The sequence below is a fragment of the Salmo salar genome, chromosome ssa16 (assembly GCF_905237065.1).
Source record: "Salmo salar chromosome ssa16, Ssal_v3.1, whole genome shotgun sequence".
NCBI classification, from domain to species: Eukaryota; Metazoa; Chordata; class Actinopteri; order Salmoniformes; family Salmonidae; genus Salmo; species Salmo salar.
Window position 1 is genome coordinate 48,279,412 of NC_059457.1, and position 21,220 is coordinate 48,300,631.

Here is a 21,220-nt window from a genome sequence, read left to right on the forward strand (position 1 = left end):
TCTCAGGGTATTAGGTTGGTGTTTCAAGATATCCCTCTAGTGGTGTGGGGGCTGTGCCTTGGTAAAGTGGGTGGGGTTATATCCTGCCTGTTTGGCCTTTCCGGAGGTATCGTCGGATAGGGCCACAGTGTCTCCCAACCCCTCCTGTCCCAGCCTCCAGTATTAATGCTGCAATAGTTTATGTGTTGGGGGGGCTAGGGTCAGTCTGTTATATCTGGAGTATTTCTCATGTCGTATCCAATGTCCTGTGTGAATTTAAGTATGCTCCCTCTAATTCTCTCTCTCTCCTTTTCACTCTCTCTTTTTCTCTCTCTCTTCTCTCGGAGGACCTGAGCCCTAGGACCATGCTTCAGGACTACCTGGCCGGATGACTCCTTGCTGTCCCCAGTCCACATGGTCATGCTGCTGCTCCAGTTTCAACTGTTCTGCCTGTGGCTATGGAACCCTGACCTGTTCACTGGACTTGCTACATTGTCTCGGACTTGCTGTTTTGGACTCTCTCTCTCTACCGCACCTGCTGTCTCTAACTCTGAATGATCGGCTATGAAAAGCCAACTGACATTTACTCCTGAGGTGCTGACCAGTTGCACCTTCTACAACCACTGTGATTATTATTATATGACCCTGCTGGTCATCTATTAACGTTTGAACATCTTGGCCGTGCTCTGTTATAATCTCCACCCGGCACAGCCAAAAGAGGACTGGCCACCCCTCAGAGCCTGGTTCCTCTCTAGGTTTCTTCCTAGGGTCTGGCCTTTCTAGGGAGTTTTTCCTAGCCACCGTGCTTCTACATCTGCATTGCTTCCTGTTTGGGGTTTTAGGCTGGGTTTCTGTACAGCATTTTGTTATATCGGCTGATGTAAAAAGGGCTTTATAAATACATTTGATTGTTTGATTTCAACGGCTGGGACTGGGAGACTAGTCAGGATCGAGGAAAAGATGAAAGGAGCAAATACAGAGAGATCCTGGATGACAACCTTCTCCAGAGTGCTCAGGACCTCAGACTGGAGCGAAGGTTCACCTTCCAACAAGACAACAACCCTAAGCACACAGCCAAGACAACGCAGGAGTGGCTACGGTACAAGTCTATGAATGTCCTTGAGTGACCCAGCCAGAGCCTGGACTTGAACCCGATCGAACATCTCTGGAGAGACCTGGAAATAGCTGTGCAACAATGCTCCCCATCCAACCTGAGAGAGCTTGAGAGGATGTGCTGAGAAGAATGGGAGAAACTCCCCAAATACAGGTGTGCCAAGCCTGTAGCGTCATACCCAAGAAGACTTGAGGCCGTAATCGCTGCCAAAGGTGCTTCAACAAAGTACTGTGTAAAGGGTCTTAATACTTATGTAAATGTGATATTTCTGGGTTTTATATTTTATAAATTTGCAACAAATTCTAAAAACCTGTTTTTGCTTTGTCATTATGGGGTAATGTGTGTAGATTGATGACGGGGAGAAAACGATGTAATCCATTTTAGAATAAGGCTGTAATGTAACAAAATGTGGGAAAAGTCAAGAGGACTGAAAACTTTCCAAATGCACTCAATAGGGAATACAAATCCTTAAACAATTCAAATCCACTAGAGAACAACTATCCGGTCCGACCAGCTGTTGTGTGTAGTCTACATCTCCATGTTTTATGATCAGTTCATATTCGCCAGGTTGACAACTCCAACAGAACATTCACATTACAGCTCTTCCTCAAGCCCTTGTAACAGTTGTTTCACAACAGTTTTTGTGAATAGAATGTTCCATATATTTCCTTTTAATAACATTCTGTGTTGTGTGCTTATTCTTTAACCATTGATATGTTCTAGGGGCCATTTTGAGACCTTAAGGAGCATCAGGTTTATAAGATTAAATCAAATTTTATTTGCCACATTCTCCGAGTATAACAGGTACTTTCACCTTACCAATGCTTACTTACAAGTCCTTAACCAACAATTCAGTTTTAAGTAAATGCCTAAAAATGCTAATATTCTGGGTAGCCATTTGATTAGCTGTTCAGGAGTCTTATGGCTTGGGGGTAGAAGCTGTTAAGAAGCCTCTTGGACCTAGACTTGGCGCTCTGGTACCGCTTGCCGTGCTGTAGCAGAGAGAACAGTCTATGACTAGGGTGGCTGGAGTCGTTAACAATTGTTAGGGCCTTCCTCTGACACCGCCTGGTATAGAGATCCTGGATGGCAGGAAGTTTGGCCCCGGTGATGTACTGCGACGTATGCACTACCCTCTGTAGTGCCTTGCGGTCGGAGGCCGAGCAGTTGCCATACCAGGCAGTGATGCAACCCGTCAGGATGCTCTCGATGGTGCAGCTGTAAAACCATTTGAGGATCTGAGGACCCATGCCAAATCTTTTCAGTCTCCTGAGGGTGAATAGGTTTTGTCGTGTCCTCTTCACAACTGTCTTGGTGTGCTTGGACCATGTAAGTTTGTTGGTGATGGGGACGCCAAGGAACTTGAAGCTCTCAACCTGCTAAACTATAACCCCGTCGAGGAGAATGGGGGCGTGCTCGGTCATCCTTTTCCTGTAGTCCACAATCATCTCCTTTGTCTTGATCACGTTGAGGGAGAGGTTGTTGTCCGTGCACCACACGGTCAGGTCTCTGACCTCCTCCCTATAGGCTGTCTCATCGCTGAACCTATATTAGTAATGATTAATACATTATCAATAAACTATTTACTAATCCCATGATAAATGCTTTATTACGTGGACTTACAATAAAGTGTTGACCAAATAAATGTTCATTTACTGTGTGAAAATACATTTGAAGGGATTTGGGAAATGCAACCATGTAGGTTAAGGTGAAAGTATTTTTACAAAAATGACCAAAATACCAAGTCATCACTCTCACATTGGCAATTCAATAACACTATGGCTATGACCCTAAGCTGAGGATAAATCCAATCTAGCCAAAACAATGAAATAAAATGTTTGGCCTCGGCTAGAGGCTCATGCTCAAATAGTATGCAACGTTATCATGAGTGGGTGGAGATGTTTCTGCAATCCCTCAAGCTTCAAATACATAGCAACAGATGGCCAGTGGTGAAACTGATTGGGGAAGCTGCAATTTACTTCCATTCAATCAGATTGGAATAAAACCGGGCTCAACCTTTGTGTATTGTTCTTGCGAAATGGAGAAAGAAATACAACATTCATAAATATTGTTGTATTTGGTTGTGGTGCATTCGGAAAGTATTCAGACCCCTTTACTTTTTCTACATTTTGTTACATTAGAGTCTTATTCTAAAATTAATTAAATAGTTTTTTCCCCTCATCAATCTACACACATAGCCCATAATGACACATTTATTTAAAAAATGTAACTGAAATATTACATTTACACAAGTATTCATATACTCAGTACTTTGTTGAAGCACATTTGGCAGCGATTACAGCCTTGAGTCTTCTTCTGTATGATGCTACAAGCTTGGGGGAGTTTCTCCTATTCTTCTCTGCAGATGCTCTCAAGCTCTGTTCATCATTCCCTCAATCCTGACTCCAAGTCCCTGCTGCTGAAAAACTTCCCAACAGCCACCATGCTTCACCGTAGGGATGGTGCCAGGTTTCCTCCAGATGTGACGGTTGGCATTCAGGCCAAGGAGTTCAATCTTGGTTTCATCAGACCAGAGAATCTTGTTTCTCATGGTCTGAGAGTCTTTTAGTTGCCTTTTGGGCAACCGGGCTGTCATGTGCCTTTTACTGAGAAGTGGCTTCGGCCTGGCCACTCTACCATAAAGGCCTGATTGGTGGAGTGTGCAGAGATGTTTGAAGGTTCTCCCATCTCCACAGAGGAACTCTGGAGCTCTGTCAGAGTCACCATCTGGTTCTTGGTCACCTCCCTGACCAAGGCCCTTCTCTCGTGATTGCTCAGTTTGGCTGGCTGGACAGCTCTAGGAAGAGTCTTGGTAGTTCCAAACTTTTTCCAATTGTGTTGTGTGTAGATTGATGAGCAACATTCTTTATTTAATTCATTTTAGAATAAGGTTGTAACGTAACAAAATGTGGAAAAAAGGAAGGGGTCTGAATACTTTCCGAAGGCAGTGTGGATACACTCCAGGTGTTACACAATCTCCTGACTTGACATTTACTTCACGTAAAAAAACACTTGAATGAATATTCTGGTGGAAAAAAATGAACTTCATAAAAACATTCATGTCTATACATCCCACACACACACACACACTCCAAAATTGCTCATCCTAATGTTTCTTAATTCCATTCTTTAATTTTTAGATTTGTGTGTATTGTTGTATATTGTTAGATTATTACTGCACTGTTGGAGCTAGGAACACAAGCATTTTTCTATACCCGCAATAACATCTGCTAAATATGTGCATGCGACCAATACAATTTTATTCTATTTTGATTTGGCAACCATTAACATTTCATATATCTTCTCTCCTGTCATGGGAACCAAGAGTGAGCAATGTTGACTGCATACAGGATCCATATACAACTCAACAGTGGCAGCAAGAGGACAATCAAGGCATTGCATGTGTCCAAGTGTAGTCATTCACAGAAGACAAAAGGCAAGATACAGGTGATCCACAACTTTTAAATTAATAAAACAAATTAGTTTACAACTCTGACCATTCAAATAAAACATCTACAGTCAAATGTTTTACAGTCAAAAATACACACGTCCATTTCACAAATAACATCAAATGGTTAGATATGTAGTATATACGTCATGTAATAGAATAATGTTTGAAATGTAATAATACCCTATGGATATTGTCATACATTAAACGGTAGAGTGAGCTAAATGACGCTGCCACAAGCCGCACAGATGATATTGTGATGAGCGAGATGCAAGATGCTCTTAGCTGTTGCAGAAATAACTGCTGACTCTACCTTTAAGACTGATGGTCATCAAAGCTGCATGTCATAGGCTACGCCAAATCCAAGGCACTCCTCTTTATATTGGGCATGTCCATGTAAGAAACGATGAGGTAAAGACTCGTTTTAAGGCGTAGGAATCAACATTTCCTGCACCACTTATAACAAGAACATCTTCAGGCATTCAGAAACAATTAGGCGACCTGGGGACAGCGACTAGCCTAGTGGTTAAGTGCCAGTAACCGAAAAGTCGCTGGTTCAAATCCCCAAGCTGACTAGGTGAAAAACCTGGCAATGTGCCCTTGAGCAAGGCACTTAACCCTACTTGATCCTGTAAGTCACTCTGGATAAGAGCGTCTGCTAAATGATTCAAATGTAAATTAACATGTACAAAACGGCCTCCATGATCGTGTCAACACGTGGTTGTTGATGAAATACAATAATATTTATTCAAATAATATACTTTATACCATGGGTCTCCAACCCTGTTCCTGGAGAGCGACCCCATTTCACTCTAACCCGATTCAGGTGTGCTAGATTAAGGTTGGAGCGAAAATCCACAGGATGGAAGCTCTCCAGGAACAGGGTTGGAGTGAAAATCCACAGGATGGAAGCTCTCCAGGAACAGGGTTGGAACGAAAATCGACAGGATGGAAGCTCTCCAGGAACAGGGTTGGAGAACCCTGTTTTATACAATACAAATACACCGACTTTCCAAAACAGTAAAAGTGGCAATATGTAACTTACATTAAATGTGTCAATATGTAACTTTATGTGCGACCTGACCAAATTCACATAGAAAAGTGGGTTATAGATCTATCATTCAACTTGAAAACAAGTCTAAAAAGCAGTAGATATGTTCTATGCTTTCCATTCTTAAGTTTTATTTTTGCATCGTTTACTTCTGGTTTTGTACACCAGCTTCAAAACAGCTGAAAATACAATATTTTGGGTTATGGAAAATATATTTCACAGTGGTTTAGATGGTACAATGATTCTCTACACTGTACCATCTTATTTTGTCACATAGATTAAAATTAGATTAACTATTAGAGTTTCATCAAACAGGAAATGGCGGAGCGATTTCTGCATAGCGCAACTTTAACAATACCATCCTAATATTGAATTGACAGAAAAAAACTAGAATTGTTGCATCTCGTTATGTTGTTGTCCTCCGGTGGCTAGCTAGCTAGTTAGCTAAAATTGTCCCTTTCCTAAATTAGCCATGGATGGAGATAGGGATTTGCACTTGTGGTTTTACATAAAGATGCACACTGCCATTTCCTGGTTGTTAAAAGTCTAATAGTTCACCTAATTTCAGTTTATGTGACAAAACAAGCAAGAATAGTGTAGAGAATCATTGTACCATCTGAACTGCAGTGAAATATATTTTCCATAACCAAAAATATTTTCAGCTATTTGAAGCTGGCGTTCAAAACCGAAAGTAAAAGACACAAAAACCAAACTTAAGACCGGGAAGCATAAAAATTGTGCGCATAGAACAGATCTACCGCTTCTTAAGACGTGATTTCAATGAGAATGACAGATCTATAACTCCCATTTCTATGTGAATATAGTCAGGACGACCAAAAAGTTACATAATGCAGCTTTAATTCTCCATACTGGCCAATGATTATAATGGTGATAATGATCCAACCATTAATTCATACATTGTGCCCCTGGCCTGAGAGGATGGAAGTTCAATATGTAGCTAGACATTGTAGACTAATGTTAACTAGCTGGCCTGGCTCATTGTTGCTCATGAAAGAAGTTAAGCTAGCTAGAAAGCATTTTAGCCAGGTACCCTAGGACAACAAAACTAAAAGTGTGTACTGTATGACAGAATCATAGACCATTTCATCAACATGAAAGAGGATGATGGCATTGGCGTGTCTCTACAAGTAGGGTGAGTAAACATGTTTTTTTATACTTGCACGAATGCACGCACACACACAGAGAGAAAGCAGAACCATGGACAGCCATATCACATTTGGCTTATGTTGATAGGACTAAATCGTTTTTGGTATCTTTTAGTTGTCACTGTATTAGACCAAGCATGGGTGATTTCACTTGATGATGTTGAAATGTTGAAGTAGAAATGGTGCTGGAATAGTGGAGGCAGCTCCTGCTTTCTTTGAGACTTATGGTAACTCTGTGGTTCTAAATCAATAGTTGTTTAGTGAAAAGTCAGAAACATTAACTTGCTTGACTATGCTGTAGGTCATATAACTGTTTGCTACATGAAATATGCTTTGTGGACTTCACCGGACAGAGGTTTCTCTTCAGTTTTGTGATGAAACAAAGGTGTGGTTGAATTTATTCTGCCACTATGTCTTCTTACTGTCTCGGCCATAGGCCTATATATCACAGTGGCAAGGCATATGAACTAACAGGTTCTAGAGCAAAAAATGCAATTATCACAACACACATAGTAGGTTATAATATGGCTTTTGGGTGGGGGGGGCTTGGCTTCCCCAGTGATTTTACCCATGCACCGCTACTGTAAGCAATTCTATTTAATCTGTAATGTATGCATGCATGCATGACTATAATTCGCTTTGGATAAAAGTGTTTGCTTAAGGGCATATTTTGCAATAAGAAAGCAGTATATTTTGTGTCTCCAGCCATGGGGTCGTCCCAGTCTCATCTACAGTCATCACCTTCTATCCACTAGCCAGTCAAAGTATGGGCTCGGTGTCATTCCAATTGACAATGGCATCTTTCCATCTAGGAAAACAAAACACAATAAACAGTCAGAGTGGACTATGGTAAATGCATGCAAATGTTGATATAACTTGAAGAAGTCGCTCTGGATAACACTGTCTGCTAAATGACTAAAATGTACATACTGTACCATAAAAACATTGTACTACAAATGTTGTTCAAAGTATCACTTGCAATATAAATAGGCAGCATTATACACTGAGTGCACAAAACATTATGAACACCTGCTCTTTCCATGACATGAATCCAGGTGAAAGCTATGATCCATTACTGATGTCACTTGTTAAATCCACTTTAGGGTAGATGAAGGGGAAGAGACAGGTTAAAGAAGGATTTTTAAGACCTGAGACAATTGAGACATGGATTGTGTATGTGTGCCATTCAGTGAATGGGCAGGACAAAAGATTTAAAGTGCCTTTGAACGGCGTATGGTAGTGGGTGTCAGGCACACCGGTTTGTGTCAAGAACTGCCACGCTGCTGGGTTTTTCACGCTCAACAGTTTCCCGTGTGTATCAAGAACAGTCCACCACCCAAAGGACATCCAGCCAACGTGACACAACCGTGGAAAGCATTGGAGTCAACATGGGCTGCAACTCAATATTAGGAAGGTGTTCCTAATGTTTGGTATACTCAGTGTAAATCCTACAATGATAACACAGTTTTATTTGTCAGGCGCATTTCAAGACACCCAAGGACACTTTACATAAAAGTACATAAAAATGTAATACTAGTGCAATTACAATCAATCAAGCGAAGTAGTTCAAGCTAACATATGGAAATGTTTTAGGATGGTAATATCATGGATTATCTAGCTATTTTAGGACCCCTATAGGTATATATATAAAAAAAAGATAAATAAAAACATTTGATAACATATTAAATTGGGCCTTTATACTATAGCCCACAGAAATGCATTGAATAACATTCATAAATGGCAAAAATGACAGTCCAAAAATAAGTGTCAGTCCTATATCTAGGAGATATAAAAAAGCACAGGAAGTATATATATACTTTTTCTTTTACACATATTTAAACACTTTTTTGGGAGTAGGCACAAAACTAAGCTCCATACTTCCATTCATTTTTTTAATCCAGTACTGGTTACCTTCAGACAAGTCACTAGCATAACCTGATGGGTTTTGATGGGAATAATTTTATTATATTACTTATATTTAAGCATCGGCGGCTTTAATGCATGTTTGAACAAGAAAAATGAACTGACTCACTTGGTCCGTATACAGTGTTCAAGAGGAGGAATGAGATCAGTGTCGATACCTTGGCAGCCAGGAGATATTCCTGAGGTACCTAAAGCTGGACATAAATACAAGAATACAAACTCTTCATGAGGAACATTAACTTCATATTAACTTATGATTGGCACTGAAAGTCATTCATTTTCAAGTGAAATACATACGAGTGATACGTGAGATGAATGAATAGGGCCTGATCATTTCACATCAATAACAGAGTTACCCAAATAGCTACAGTACATAAGAAAGGGATACATCTGTGTCTAGTTCTCTAGCAGATGAAACCAACCCAGATCATCATCATCAGTGTTCCATACGTACAGACAGTTAGGCAGATTTCCTCCTGCTGATTGGCTAGGCCGTCGTAGTAGTACAGGTCAAACTCCCCGATCACACACTGGTCACTCAGCAGCTCCTGCACACCAAAGAGCACGCTGAAATGGCTCTCGCTGCACACCACCCAGATAGGGAACTTGGGAGTCTTCAGGTTGGAACCAACCTTCAAAATGTATCAAACCATACATGATCATTAGAAACAAAAGGTATCTGGAAATAGAGCGTCTTGGTTGAGTGTAGACATTGGTTGAGTCAAAAAGAGTTGACTAAAATATGCATTGTTGGTTAGTGTTTCTCTATGCTGCACATGTTACTAGCTAACTAGTTAGTTACGGTTCTAAAATAGTGCAGAAAGATGAATTAAAAAAGGCACAATCTGTAATATTTTAGGGCTGTTTCAACAAATAAGTGCATCCCAAAAATCACCCTATTCCCTTTATAGTGCTCTACCTTTAACCATGATCCATAGGGTTACGGTCAAAAGTAGTGCACTATATAGGGAATAGGATTCCATTTGGGACACATGTGATGTGTCATGTAACCATGTGTTTTTACCTTGCATATATTATAATGTTCAAATAAGGACAGCAGTCCAATGTCACTGCGACCTCTTATTCCCTTGAGAAGGGTCAGGTTTCCATTGCCTGAATCCAGCTCCATATTGTTGTTGAAGACATTGGACACAGCCTGTCCACACAGCAATAAATTGACCAGCTCCTATGGAGGAATAATAATAAAACCAAAATAAATGTCAGGGTGGATTATGTTTAAATTCATACAGTATAACGTAATACACTATATACCCAGCAGTATGTGAACACCCCTTCAAATTAGTGGATTCGGCTCGTTCAGCCACACGCGTTGCTGACAGGTGTATAAAATACAGCACACAGCCGTGCAATCTCCATAGACAAACCATGGCAGTAGAATGGCCTTACTGAAGAGCTCAGTGATTTTCAACGTGGCACCGTCATAGGATGCTACCTTTCCAACAAGTCAGTTCGTAAAATTAGTGCTGCCCTGGTCAACTGTAAGTGCTGTTATTGTAAAATGTGAATGTCTAGGAGCAACAACGGCTCAACCGCGAAGTGGTAGTCCACACAAGCTCACAGAAAGGGACCGCTGAAGCTCGTAAAAATTGTCTGTCCTCGGATGCAACACTCACTACAGAGTTCCAAACTGCCTCTGGTAGCAAAATCAGCACAAGAACTGCTCGTCAGGAGCTTCATGAATTGGGTTTCCATAGCCGAGCAGCCGCACACAAGCCTAAGATCACCATACGTAATGCAAAGAGTTGGCTGGAATTGCGTAAAGTTCGCCGCCATTGGACTCTGAAGCAGTGGAAAAGCTTACTCTGGAGTGATGAATCACGATTTGGTGGATGCCAGGAGAATGCTACGTGCCCGAATGCATAGTGCCAACTGTAAAGTTTGGTGGAGGAGAAATAATGGTCTGGGGCTGTTTTTCATGGTTCGGGCTACGCCCCTTGGTTCCAGTGAAGGGAAATCTTATTTCTCCAGCATACAATGACATTCTAGACGATTCTGTGCTTCCAACTTTGTGGCAACAGTTTGGAGAAGGCCCTTTCCTGTTTCAGCATGAGAATGCCACCGTGTACAAATCGAGGTCCATACAGAAATGGTTTGTCAAGATTGGTTTGGAAGAACTTGACTGGCCTGCACAGATACCTGACCTCAACCTCAATCGAACACCTTTGGGATGAATTAGAACGCCGACTACGAGACAGGCCTAATCGCCCAACATCAGTGCCAGATCTCATTAACCTCGAGGACCCCTTCGAGATAAAGTCCTGTTAACGGGATTGGTTGGACAACAACCAGTGAGATAGCACGGCACAAAATTAAAAAAATAATAATCTCAAAATTAAAATTAAAGTATTATACAGCATTTTAAAGATACTCTACTCGTTAATCCAATCACATTGTCCGATTTCAAAAAGGCTTTACGGTGAAAGCAAAACATTAGATTATTTTAGGATAGCACCTTAGCAAAAAAAAAAAAGCAATTTTCCAAGCACGGATAGCCGTCACAAAGCCAGATATACAGCTAAAATTAAGCACTAACCTTTGACAATCTTCATCAGATGACACTCCTAGGACATCATGTTAGACAATACATGCATTTTTTGTTCGATCAAATTCATATTTATATCCAAAAACCCATTTTTACATTGGCGCGTGACATTCAGAAAATACTGCCTCCCCACGTCTGGAGGAAACCTGGCACATTCCCTACAGTGATTCATGTTGGTGGCAGCATCATGCTGTGGGGATGTTTTTCTCTGGCAGGGACTGGGAGTCTAGTCAGGATCGAGGGAAAGATGAACGGAGCAAAGTACCGAGAGATCTTTGATGAAAACCTGCTCCAGAGTGCTCAGGATCTGCAGAGAACAATGGGAGAAACTCCCCAAATACAGGTGTGCCAAGCTTGTAGCTTCATACCCAAGAAGACACGAGGCTGTAATCGCTGTCAAAGGTGCTTTAACAAAGTACTGAGTAAAGGGTCTGAATACTTATGTAAATGTAATATTTCTTTTTTTTATTTGTAATACATTTCTAAAAACCTGTTTTTGCTTTGTCATTATGGGGTAATGTGTGTAGATTGATGAGGGGGGAAAAACAGTTTAATCACTTTTAGAATTAGCCTGTAACGTAACAAAATGTAGAAAAAGTAATGGGGTCTGAAAACTTTCCGAATGCACTGTACATTATTTAGGGCTGGGAATTGCCAGTGACCTCACGATAAAATAATATCACAATACTTACAGTTGAAGTCGAAGTTTACATACACATAGGTTGGAGTCTTTGAAACTTGTTTTTCAACCACTCCACAAATTTCTTGTTAACAAACTATACTCTTGGCAAGTCGGTTAGGACATCTACTTTGTGCATGACACAAGTAATTTTTCCAACAATTGTTTACAGACAGATTAGTTCACTTATAATTCACTGTATCACAATAACAGTGGGTCAGAAGTTTAAATACACTAAGTTGACTGTGCCTTTAAACAGCTTGGAAAATTCCAGAAAATGATGTTATGGATTTAGGAGCTTCTGATAAGCTAATTAACATAATCTGAGTCAACTGGAGGTGTACCTGTGGATGTACTTCAAGGCCTACCTTCAAACTCAGTGCCTCTTTGCTGAACATCATCGGAAAATCATAAGAAATCAGCCAAGAGCGCAGAAAAAAAATTGTAGACCTCTTCAAGTCTGGTTCATTCTTGGAAGCAATTTCCAAACGCCTGAAGGTACCACGTTCATCTGTACAAACAATAGTACACAAGTATAAACACCATGGAACCACACATCCATCATACCGCTCAGGAAGGAGACGTGTTCTGTCTCCTAGAGATGAACGTACTTTGGTGCGAAAAGTGCAAATCAATCCCAGAACAACAGCAAACGACCTTGTGAAGATGCTGGAGGTACAAATAGGTACAAAAGTAAAACGAGTCCTACATCGACATAACCTGAAAGGCCGCGCAGCAAGGAAGAAGCCACTGCTCCAAAACCGCCATAAAAAAGCCAACCTGCGGTTTGCAACTGCACATGGGGACAAAGATTGTACTTTTTGGAGAAATGTTCTCTGGTCTGATGAAACAAAAATAGAATTGTTTGGCGATAATGACCATCGTTATGTTTGGAGGAAAAAGGGGGAGGCTTGCAAGCCGAAGAACACCATCCCAACCGTGAAGCACAGGGGTGGCAGCATCATGTTGTGGGGGTGCTTTGCTGCAGGAGGGACTGGTGCACTTCACAAAATAGATGGCATCATGATTATGAGCCACAATTATGTGGATATATTGAAGCAACATCTCAAGACATCAGTCAGGAAGTTAAAGCTTGGTCGCAAATGGGTCTTCCTATAACGGCTGTCTGAAGAAGTAGACCAAGGCGCAGCGTGTTGAGTGCTCATATTTAATTGTAATCGAGACACTTTGAACAAAACAAGAAAATGACAGCCAACCAGTTCTGTCAGGTATAACAAAACACTAAACAAAAATTAACTACCCACAAACCCCAAAGGAAAACAGGCTGCCTAAGTATGACTCCCAATCAGCGACAACGATGTACAGCTGTCCCTGATTAAGAGCCATACCAGGCCAAAACAAAGAAATACAAAGCATAGAAAAAAGGACATAGAATGCCCACCCAAATCACACCCTGACCAAACCTAAATAGAGACATAAAAAGGCTCTCTCAGGTCAGGGCGTGACACTTCCAAATGGACAATGACCCCAAGCATACTTCCAAAGTTGTGGAAAATGGCTTAAGGACAACAAAGTCAAGGTATTGGAGTGACCATCACAAACCCTGACCTCAATCCTATAGAACATTTGTGGGCAGAACTGAAAAAGCGTGTGCGAGCAAGGAGGCCTACAAACCTGACACAGTTACACCAGCTCTGTCAGGAGGAATGGGCCAAAATTCACCCAACTTATTGTGGGAAGCTTGTGGAAGGCTACCCGAAACGTTTGACCCAAGTTAAACAATTTAAAGGCAATGCTACCAAATACTAATTTAGTGTATGTAAACGTCTGAGCCACTGGGAATGTGATGAAAGAAATAAAGGCTGAAATAAATCACTCTCTACTATTATTCTGACATTTCACATTCTTAAAATAAAGTGGTGATCCTAACTGACCTAAGACCGGGAATGTTTACTAGGATTAAATGTCAGGAATTGTGAAAAACTGAGTTCAAATGTATTTGGCTAAGGTGTATGTAAACTTCCAAATTCAACTGTAGGTGCCTATACAATATGTACTGCGATTCTATATGTATCACGATTCTATATGTATTGCGATTCGATGTTGCGTTTTTAATGCGATTTGATGTTCCAAACATATTGCTCAATATATAAACGTCCTCTCACTGTCAACTGCTTTTATTTTCAGCAAACTCAACATGTGTAAATATTTGTATGAACATAACAAGATTCAACAACTGAAACATAAACTGATCAAGTTCCACAGACATGTGACTAACAGAAATGGAATAATGTGTCCCTGAACAAAGGGGGGGTCAAAATCAAAAGTAACAGTCAGTATCTGGTGTGGCCACCAGCTGCATTAAGTACTGCAGTGCATCTCCTCATGGACTGCACCAGATTTGCCAGTTCTTGCTGTGAGATGTTACCCCACTCTTCCACCAAGGCACCTGCAAGTTCCCGGACATTTCTGGGGGGAATGGCCCAAGCCCACACCCTCCGATCCAAAAGGTCCCAGATGTGCTCAATGGGATTGAGATTCGGACTCTTCACTGGAAATCACGGACAGAACGAGTAGCATGGCTGGTGGCATTGTCATGCTGGAGGGTCATGTCAGGATGAGCCTGCCTGTCTTGCAGGAAATCACGCACAGAACGAGCAGTATGGCTGGTGGCATTGTCATGTCAGGATGAGCCTGCAGGAAGGTTACAACATGAGGGAGGAGGATGTCTTCCCTGTAACACACAGCGTTGAGATTGCCTGCAATGACAACAAGCTCAGTCCGATGATGTTGTGACAAACCGCCCCGGACCGTGACGGACCCTCCACCTCCAAATCGATCCCGCTCCAGAGTACAGGCCTCGGTGTAACGCTCATTCCTTCGATGATAAACGCGAATCCGACCATCACCCCTGCTGAGACAAAACCCGACTCATCAGTGAAGAGCACTTTTTGCCAGTCCTGTCTGGTCCAGCGACGGTGGGTTTGTGTCCATAGGCGACATTGTTGCCGGTGATGTCTGGTGAGGACCTGCCTTATAACAGGCCTACAAGCCCTCAGTCCAGCCTCTCTCAGACTATCGCAGACAGTCTGAGCACTGATGGAGGGATTGTGCGTTCCTGGTGTAACTCAGGCAGTTGTTGTTGCCATCCTGTACCTGTCCCGCAGGAGTGATGTTCGGATGTACCGATCCTGTGCAGGTGTTATACGTGGTCTGCCACTGCGAGGACAATCAGCTGTCCGTCCTGTAGCGCTGTCTTAGGCGTCTCACAGTACGGACATTGCAATTTATTGCCCTGACCACATCTGCAGTCCTCATGCCTCCTTGCAGCATGCATAAGGCACGTTCACACAGATGAGCAGGGACCCTGGGCATCTTTCTTTTGGTGTTTTTCAGAGTCAGTAGAAAGGCCTCTTTAATTGCCTACTGTCTGTAAGCTGTTAGTGTCTTAACGACCGTTCCACAGGTGCATGTTCATTAATTGTTTATGGTTCATTGAACAAGCATGAGAAATAGTGTTTAAACCCTTTACAATGAAGATCTGTGACGTTATTAGGATTTTTATGAATTATCTTTGAAAGACAGGGTCCTGAAAAAGGGACGTTTCTTTTTTTGCTGATTTTATATGTCTGCTGAGAGCCATGAGAAAACGCATTTGAGATAAAAGTGCTGATGTTGGCTCACCATTTAAAAAGAAGATGGAGAACATGAGAAATACCAGAGTTTTGGCGCAGCTCCAGCCGACTATCCCTAGCTAACGTGAACTTTTTTAAATGTATTACTAATCGATACTTGGATTAACAGTATTGATATTAAATCAAGAAAAAATAATATAGATATTTTCTCCATTACTAATATTATTCCCCATGAGCAAAACCACATTGTCCAAGATTAATCCAAAAGAGCTATTGGTGAATTTGAAGAGTGTCTTTCAACAGAATTGGAGAAAACATATTGATTTCTACTTGGCATAGTGCAATGTTTTTGGTGGCCTACTTAGTGTGCATCCCAATTATTATTGTTTTAAACGTAACCTTTATTTAACTAGGCAAGTCAACAAATTCTTATTTACAATGACAACCTACACTAGCCAAACCCGGACGACGCTGGGCCAATTGTGCACCACCCTATGGGACTCCCAATCACGGCCGGTTGTGATACAGCCTGGATTTGAACCAGTGGGTGTCCGTAGTGACGCCTCTAGCACTGAGATGCAGTGCCTTAGACCGCTATGCCACTCAGGAGCCCAAATAATACCCTATTCCCTACATAGTGCACTATACAGGGGATATGGTGCCATTTGACGCTACCTGTGTGCAGTAGCCATGGGCTCCGATGAGTGTGGTGTTGGGGACATCCATATCCTCTCTAACCCTGAGGAAAAGGGGGAACAGGATCACAACAGCTACTTTATATGGCATGCATGCATTTTCTGTCTGTTCATATGTGTTGAATGTACACTATCATCGTACCGGTCAATAGATCTGGAAAGAATAGCAGAGATGGTGAGCAATATACACCCTAAGGCTCCCGACTCAAACTACAAAGAAAGAAATCACCAGTTTAGTCAAGTGTGAGAAAAAGAATCAAACAGAAATATCTAACCGAAACCCTCAAAGTAGACAAGAGTGCATGCTTTGGCATTTGACATGGGCACATAAGGATATTGACCATATAATACATATAGAGTAATCTCACCTGTTGAATATGCTGTTCCACAAGCAACTGAAGGTCCTTTAGATTGTCAACATCAATACATGTAATCTACAACAAAAGAGTTTTAGGAAAGACGTTTGTCCAAATTGCATCAAAGATATGAAGAACCTCATCCTCAAACCTAGTTCATAACTGATGGTCACATAATATAGATATCTGGGAACAACAATAATGTAATTGGATTAAAGTAAATGTTTTAAAATGTTAGCATTTCTCCTAGAAAAACACACTGTCTACATACTGTACAGTAGATGGCTGAAGCTAAGCAGGGTTGGTCCTGGTCGGTCCCTGGATGGGAGACCAGATGCTGTCTAACACCCCCCTTCCTCTGGTCTAAAATAAAATATCCCAATGCCCCAGGGCAGTGATTGGGCACATTGACGTGGAGGGTGCCGTCTTTCGGATGGGACGTTAAACTGGTGTCCTTACTTTCTGTGGTCACTAAGGATCCCATTGCAGAGTAGGGGTTTTAACCCCGGTGTCCTGGCTAAATTCCCAATCTGGCCCTCATACCATTATGGCCACCTAATCATCCCCAGCTTCCAATTGGCTCATTCATCCCCCCTCCTCTCCCCTGTAACTATTCCCCAGGTCGTTGCTAAAATAAGGATCATAAATAGATGACAAGAGGGTAGAGACTCTCTCTAACATTACTGTACCTTTTCTAGAACTCCTTCAGATCTATGGTGTCCTGTAGGGGTGAAATGATTTCTTCCTGATGTTCTGCAAGACAACATTGGTAACGGAAAGGTTTATAAAAGGATAACCTTGGCTTACACCTTTTAAAACAAGGGTAGTATTCATTTGTGCACACCGTACCAAAACATTTTGCAACGGAAAACAAGGGTTTCTTATTGGACAAGTTTGGGTTGTCCCTCCGTTTTCTGCCTAGTGAATATGACCCTGTATTTTCATGTTGACATTCTTTAGATCCCAACAAGGAACAGAGAGAGTTTCACTTACATGGCGATGGTGGCTTTTTTCCCCTCCCCAGCCCTCCACAGGATCTCAGCAGTGGCTAACGTGAGGCACTTTGTTCTCACAGCATCAGAGGGTCTTAATCTCCTGGTGACAAAATGCCATGTGAAGTCAATGGAAGTCATCTGAAGTCAAGACGGAATTAAATACTGGAACTTACAGAATTTTCCATGACTTAATACTCACTGATGTAAATCAAGAAAGCACTCATTGATGTGAATTAATGGTTTGTGAAGAACATTTAATTTCTCATAATAAAGACAGCGTCACAAATGGCACCCTATTCCTGATATAGTGCACTACATTTGACCAGAGCCATTTGGGCCCTGGCCCAAAGTAGTGCACTAAATATGGAATAGGATGCATTTTGGGACACAGCCTAGTACATGTGGGCTATCTGACAGAGAAACATGAATGAATGCTGTGCTTACTGGTGCCCTGCGTCACTGCCGGTCCCCTCAAATAGAAGTTTCTGCAGAATACAAGCCTGGACTGAAGCCAGAACTCCACAAGGACCACCCTGGAAAGTCAATACAGTGACATTGCTAAATTACATGACCATACACCTGAACATAACAACCAAGATAACCAATATTATCATGATTAGAATGATTTGTTCCAAGGGATAGAGCTCTAGAGCCTAAATGCATCCCAAATGGCACCCTATTCCCTACATAGTGCACTACTTTTGACCAGGGCCCTATGGGCCATTTAGGACTCAGCTCCTGTGTGATTGAAGTTTTAGTCTCTGCAGACTGGTACAACAACAGCATTTCAAAGGTGATCCAATCCTTCCTTCTTCTGAACAAGTCCATATCTCAGATCAGGTGTATTGGTCCTACCTTCTTCTGAACAAGCCCATATCTCAGATCAGGTGCATCAGAGAAAGTGAAACTCTGACTCCTCCACTCGGCACTGAAACAACTGGTGCTGGAGCCAAGGATGAGCTCTTTCAGGGCCTGGTAAAAACACACAGACATCACAGGACATCACAGCATTTTAACTCAAACCAGGCAAAATATCTGAGCTCCAGTAATCATGGCTGAGTCCCAAATGGCACCCTATTCCCTATACAGTGCACTACTTTTCATTCACGGAGTGCCGCATTCCAACTCGGGCCTAGTGTCGGCCCTCCTTGGAAAGAGTTTGACACATCTAAAAACCTACAATGGCAGTATGCTGGTCCATGGGTTGACTATCAGAAGTGGTTTGAGGCAAACTGGAGGAGTGGCAGGGCACTCTGGAGAGCTCACGCAACTCCTCATCATCATCAATGTCATCTGCAACAAAATACATGGTCCATGTCATCCAATACTGCAAAAGAGGTGTCATAATGATAACAATTATAGACATTGAGTGAATGTTGCATTCAGCTTGATAAAATGTAATAATTACCCAAAATCATCTCCGACATGTGCAGATCAACATATTGATTGGTCATTGATTTTGTTCTAAAAAAAATATAGATCAATAAAATAAATATACATTAAATAGGTTACAGTAAGAAATCCGAAATTCCCTAGTCAGTAAAAAGGTTGAAGGAAACTAAAATCTACTTACTTGCTGGTCTTGTGCTTGTCTTTTCCTACTCTCTCAAACCCATAGCCATCTTCATCAAATCCTTTCCCCAGTGTGCTGCGCCGCGGCTGTTGGCTTTCTCTCATGGGGTCAGCAGTGGAGAGCTCTGTCAACCCTTTAACCATTCTCAGTGACTGGACAGTAGTCAACAGAGGCCCATCTCTGATGTTTTTGTGGTTTTCATCATTTGCCAGAAGAAGATTAGGGCCTCCCAACCGTCGAGTCTGACGTTTTCTATTCGATTCCTTAGAGAGAACACAATTCACATCACCAAATAAGGGAACAAAGCAAGCTGTTCATTTGTATGTATCACAAGAGTCAGCTTAGTGAAGATCTTGTATCCATGATTATGAATATAACATCTATCATCACAATACAGGGATCTGAGCTTGTCCAATAAAAAAATACACTCATTTTCATTTTACGTTGAGAAGTGTTTTACTACAGTGTGTATGAATGAATATGACACAAGTTTCATTGAGTCAAACACTGTACCTGGGGGGAACTAGCTATGGGACCTGCCATCATGCCTCGTCTGAGGCGGCTTGATTTGTTCTTATGACTACTCTCTGTGGTGACGACCGTGTTTTTGTCTGAAAAGGATTCCCTTTTAGCGGCGCTGTCATTGTCTAGGAAGGAGGGTACAGGCTGTCGGTCCTGTTGGCCCTCTGAGGAAAGGCTATGGCTCCAGAAACTTCTCTGGGTAGTTGTAGGGGGAGTATCTGACACTTCTAATGATGATAATGTACCATGAGGTGGACAGACAACTTCTGAAAGTGACCTGGAACAGAAATAATTCACAATACACATCAAAACAAGCCTTTTGAAAATAACCTGACATGAGTCATAGTTAGATGATTCTGATGAAAACCTTGACATGTCAGTTTGGTTGAAGATAAATCCAGTAGTGTTCTCTTCTGCCCTGCTGTGGTCATACACTGACTTTGTCACCAACTTCTGTGTAGTTGATACGGTCTGGATGACATCACTGTTGAAGCCTGGCCTGTCCTCTTTATGTCCTTCAATGTGATGTCTTACAATGACTTCCAACATTGATTTCAGGGGACAGTCTTGGGCCTATCACGAAAACATAACAAGCAGCTGTGTGTTAATATATGAACGCTGGGGCACTTTCAATGCATTCAAACTCATCTGCCTCTTCTTTGATTAGGCTACCTTGTTTCTTTTATATAGACTTTCCAAGTGAAGAATTTGTCGCAGATCGGATCTATTGTTGATGCTGGCATCTGTGCGGGGATGCTCTTCATCCATGCAGGCAATCGTTCTCTTGAGTCCCTGTAGTGTGTGCAGGTAAACAAACATTGACTTAGCCTGTAACACAATCAGGCTAGCTAGCGAAATGTAACGTTTGCTACCTGTAAGGTATAGCTAACGTAAAGTTAAAACATCCTCAAAACATCAAAGATGATATCAATACGTTGAACTGACTTCAAGTTGTTACTAATAATGCTACTCTAATGTCAAATATCTGTGTTAATGTTCTCTGTCTGAAAGAACATCTTTACCATCACAGATTGAACGGTGGTGTTTTCTACTGTAGCTAACGTTAGTACTCAGCCAGTCTAGCCAGCTGAAAGATAGCGTTTGCATTTTATTCCAATTTCAAATGTGCACAGCTCTCCACCTACCTTCCGACTGAGAAATTCCCGCACAAGCGATGCAGCAACTTCTTCTACTCGTACAACCATAACTTGTGGCATGAACGACAAATTCCCCCACAAAAAAAGTATATTTAGCCAGTTAGCTACCTAACCAGCTAGCGACAGGCTACATACAGCACAGTATCACAGATAGAACAACGATAATAATTGACAGTATGGTCTGTTTCTATGGTTACAGTGCATGCGTGTTGCTGGGCTAAGAGAGCCTTCGTCATGCATCCTGCTTCCGCTTCTTCTTCTTCTTCTTCTTCTTCTTCAATGTTTTATGGCAGACCATACTTATTGGTGTATTGCCGCCACCTACTGTAACGGGGGGCGGTTCATTCATCGACAGTATTCCTTGTAATGCCTCTGCAGAAAAGTCCCTGAGTCCCAAAAAACG

At 41.8% G+C, this 21,220-nt stretch overlaps 1 protein-coding gene across 2 annotated transcripts; it reads right to left on the bottom strand.

Moving 5' to 3' along the window:
- Nucleotides 1-4,535: 4,535 nt before the first annotated feature.
- Nucleotides 4,536-21,062, bottom strand: mindy4 (MINDY lysine 48 deubiquitinase 4). 2 transcript variants are annotated; one of them, XM_014149498.2, is made up of 18 exons: nucleotides 20,806-21,062; nucleotides 20,333-20,452; nucleotides 20,100-20,233; nucleotides 19,652-19,937; nucleotides 19,139-19,401; nucleotides 18,974-19,029; nucleotides 18,746-18,858; nucleotides 18,421-18,537; nucleotides 18,010-18,098; nucleotides 17,564-17,665; nucleotides 17,260-17,323; nucleotides 16,583-16,648; nucleotides 16,357-16,424; nucleotides 16,195-16,258; nucleotides 9,706-9,867; nucleotides 9,136-9,313; nucleotides 8,791-8,875; nucleotides 4,536-7,566 (listed from the first exon to the last, which is right to left on the bottom strand). In XM_014149498.2, exons 1-18 carry the CDS (start codon nucleotides 20,875-20,877, stop codon nucleotides 7,518-7,520), a joined length of 2,088 nt encoding a protein of 695 aa, XP_014004973.1. In that variant the 5' UTR covers nucleotides 20,878-21,062; the 3' UTR covers nucleotides 4,536-7,517. The 2 variants fall into 2 exon arrangements, with proteins under 2 accessions (XP_014004973.1, XP_014004972.1); XM_014149497.2 differs by having other exon boundaries at nucleotides 20,028-20,233.
- Between the last annotated feature and the right edge of the window lie 158 nt (nucleotides 21,063-21,220).

Coding starts and splice junctions, on each gene's coding strand:
- mindy4 (XM_014149497.2), bottom strand. CDS start 20,877: ATGCCACAAGTTATGGTTGTACGAGTAGAAGAAGTTGCTGCATCGCTT. Junction 17,666..18,009: donor GGCAGTGACGCAGGGCACCA/GTAAGCACAGCA, acceptor TTTTGTCACCAG/GAGATTAAGACCCTCTGATG. Junction 9,314..9,705: donor AACATTATAATATATGCAAG/GTAAAAACACAT, acceptor TACATTTTGAAG/GTTGGTTCCAACCTGAAGAC.